The sequence below is a fragment of the Montipora foliosa genome, chromosome 4, assembly GCF_036669935.1.
Source record: "Montipora foliosa isolate CH-2021 chromosome 4, ASM3666993v2, whole genome shotgun sequence".
NCBI lineage: Eukaryota > Metazoa > Cnidaria > Anthozoa > Scleractinia > Acroporidae > Montipora > Montipora foliosa.
In genome coordinates, this window is record NC_090872.1 from 39,837,100 (window position 1) to 39,839,599 (window position 2,500).

General features: G+C 39.0%; 2 protein-coding genes across 3 annotated transcripts in view; one reads left to right on the top strand and one right to left on the bottom strand.

The window, feature by feature from the left end:
• The window catches only part of LOC138000786 (uncharacterized), a 4,694-nt gene extending 2,498 nt beyond the window's left edge, over positions 1–2,196 (top strand). Inside the window, exon 4 of one of the 2 annotated variants that reach the window (XM_068847428.1) lies at positions 1–2,196. This exon is cut by the window's left edge and continues 363 nt beyond it. In XM_068847428.1, coding sequence (XP_068703529.1) covers positions 30–836 — 807 coding nt within the window. In that variant the 5' untranslated portion in view covers positions 1–29 and the 3' untranslated portion in view covers positions 837–2,196. The other variant, XM_068847427.1, reaches the window with a different exon arrangement.
• The window catches only part of LOC138000788 (uncharacterized), a 3,549-nt gene continuing 3,234 nt past the window's right edge, over positions 2,186–2,500 (bottom strand). The window contains exon 6 of the mRNA XM_068847429.1: positions 2,186–2,500. This exon is cut by the window's right edge and continues 482 nt beyond it. The gene's annotated coding sequence lies outside the window, so the exon portion shown is untranslated.

The following is a 2,500-nucleotide window of genomic DNA, read 5'->3' on the forward strand; positions in this document are numbered from 1 at the left end:
AAGAGAATAAGGAAAGGATTATCTAGTCCATGAAAGGAGAGGGAAAGAAACGTGTCATCATTGCTACTTCTGCTCTGAGCATGGGGGTACATTTCCCTGATGTGCGATATGTTGTCCATTGGGGTCCGGCTCGTAACCTGTTGGACCATCACCAGCAGTCTGGGAGAGCTGGACGGGATGGCCTATCATCAGATGTTGTAGTTATTTATCATGGTCACCAACTTAGCCATTGCGAGGATGATGTCAAAACATTTGTTCACTCTGATGGATGTTTGCGTGTTGCCAGCTATGGACCCTCAGATCCTGATGTGCAATCTCTCAAGCCTCCTCATAGCTGTTGCAGCAACTGTTGCAAAATATGTGTGTGCGGTGAAAATGGTTGCGTATTACCTAATCTCCCATTTCTGGTGGAAACAGAGAGTTCAGAAACACAAGTACTGAAGAGGAGTCAAGTGTTGACATTTGTTGATAAGGAAGAGTTAAGGGAGGGCCTTATTGAACTGAAAGACCGTATAGAAGGCCATGGTGCTTTGTTTGAATGTACTGGCTTTTCAGCTGAGCTGATTGAAGACATCATTGAGCAAAGTCAGTTCATCTTTACTTTACAAGATTTGATGAAAACAAGTCCAGTTTTTTCACTTCAACATGCCATTGCAGTTCTTGAACTTTTTGCAGAAATGTTTCAAGATATATGTGGACTGGATGATTTGGTTGCATTATTAGGACAAGAAAACTTGTTTGAGGAACCTGTGCCTCCATGTTTTGTGGATAATTTTGATTTATCAGATTCTGACTCATGTGACGATGAACTGGATGACCTTGACATTTTGACCTGATATTAAGAGCAGACATTACTTGCTAGGCACCTGAATCTTGAATACCAAATTGCCATTGCTCAAGATATGTTTACTAAACACCTTCTTCTGCATTACTTAAGGTGATTCCCTGTTTTTGCATTTTGCAAACCTACTACACAATTTCTTGCGTCATTGGCGTGCGCAGTAGCGTGGGCACAATGATAAAATGGGGGATTTTCATCGACACCAAGCCTAATCCATCAAGCAAAGGGTATTTTCTGCTGAACGAGTACGGTGACCCCTATTTTTTTATTACTTTTCATATTATTTTCTGAGAATGGTGTCTTCATGGAGTATTTTGCCAGGTATTTTGGCAAATTCATAATATTGTACGGAAGGAGCCATTACAAGTCGAACAGGCTACACAAAAGTTAATTCTATTTTGGAGTGTTAGGTACTCACAAAGGCATTCAAATAAATTTTTAGGTATGTACTTGAATTAATCAAAGAATGACACCATGCTCTGCATTATATGTTGGACTACATTTTTAAAATCAAGCGAAATTTGTCCAACGTTGAGGGTGTCAAATATCCGCATTCACCAGCATCATGCCATGGAAATGCGCCCCCCCCCCCCCCCCCCCCCCTTTTTATTACATTTTTATCATCCCTTGGCATGTTATAACACTACAAAGTTTCATTGGAAATCTACGAAAGGTGTTATTTCTAGGGAATCACGTGAATTGTTGGCACAGTTATGTTCAGTTTTGCAAGCAATTATCAGACCAAGCCATTTTGTACCTACTGTAGTTGCCATACCTTACAAGTTAAATCTGTACGGCTATGTTGTAGTGTAAGGTAGAGAATGCTTCACTTTGTAAAAGACTAATTGCATATTTCTCATGCCTAGTAACAAATTATATATGGGTTTATTTTCAAGCTGGAATTTTCTGAATTTCTTGAACTTTATTCAGCCTTTCTAAATGCTCTGCAAAATCTGACATTTGATTTGTAGGCAATATAACAAAATCGCATAAATTAACATGCATGCCACAGTACATTTGCAGATTACATGTTAGTTTATTTCCAAGTTATGAGAGTACATATTCAAGGCCTTGAAAGTTCCTGAAAACCTCTGCTCTTCATTCCTGGTCCTTGAAAGTCCTTGAATTTTTTCTGACTCGCATTTTTAATCTTGGAGAACTTCAGTAAAAATAATCAGCCACTCAAGTTCTGTCATACAAAGGCGATGATCGAGCTGTAGGGTCGAGAATGGTTATCAGTCCGTTTGCATTATTGTCATGCAAGTACATTTTGGTAAATGAGCAAGAATTGTACAGTAAGATTATTTCCAAGGGTAAATTCTTCGACATAAATAAAAGAGATCCTTGAAATGTTAAAATTTGGCCCTTGAAAGCCCTTGAAATTTTGGTCTGACAAAGTGTACAAATCCTGTATAACTGAAGCCTGGAGTTTTAACCTGGCTCATAAATTGAAGCCCGTAGTTTAATTTTCTCTGACATCCAGCTGTGAAGTTCCCTGCAGTCCAAGGTACTGAGCAGGTTAACGGGAAAGTTTTCAAATGAGGGATAACAGCCCCTTCCTTTTCTTAAATTAAAAACACTATTCTGGTTCAAGTCTTTCACAATTTGCTCTACTGTTTCGACTGGGGATTTTTGTGACCTATACTCCTTTTTACTGTG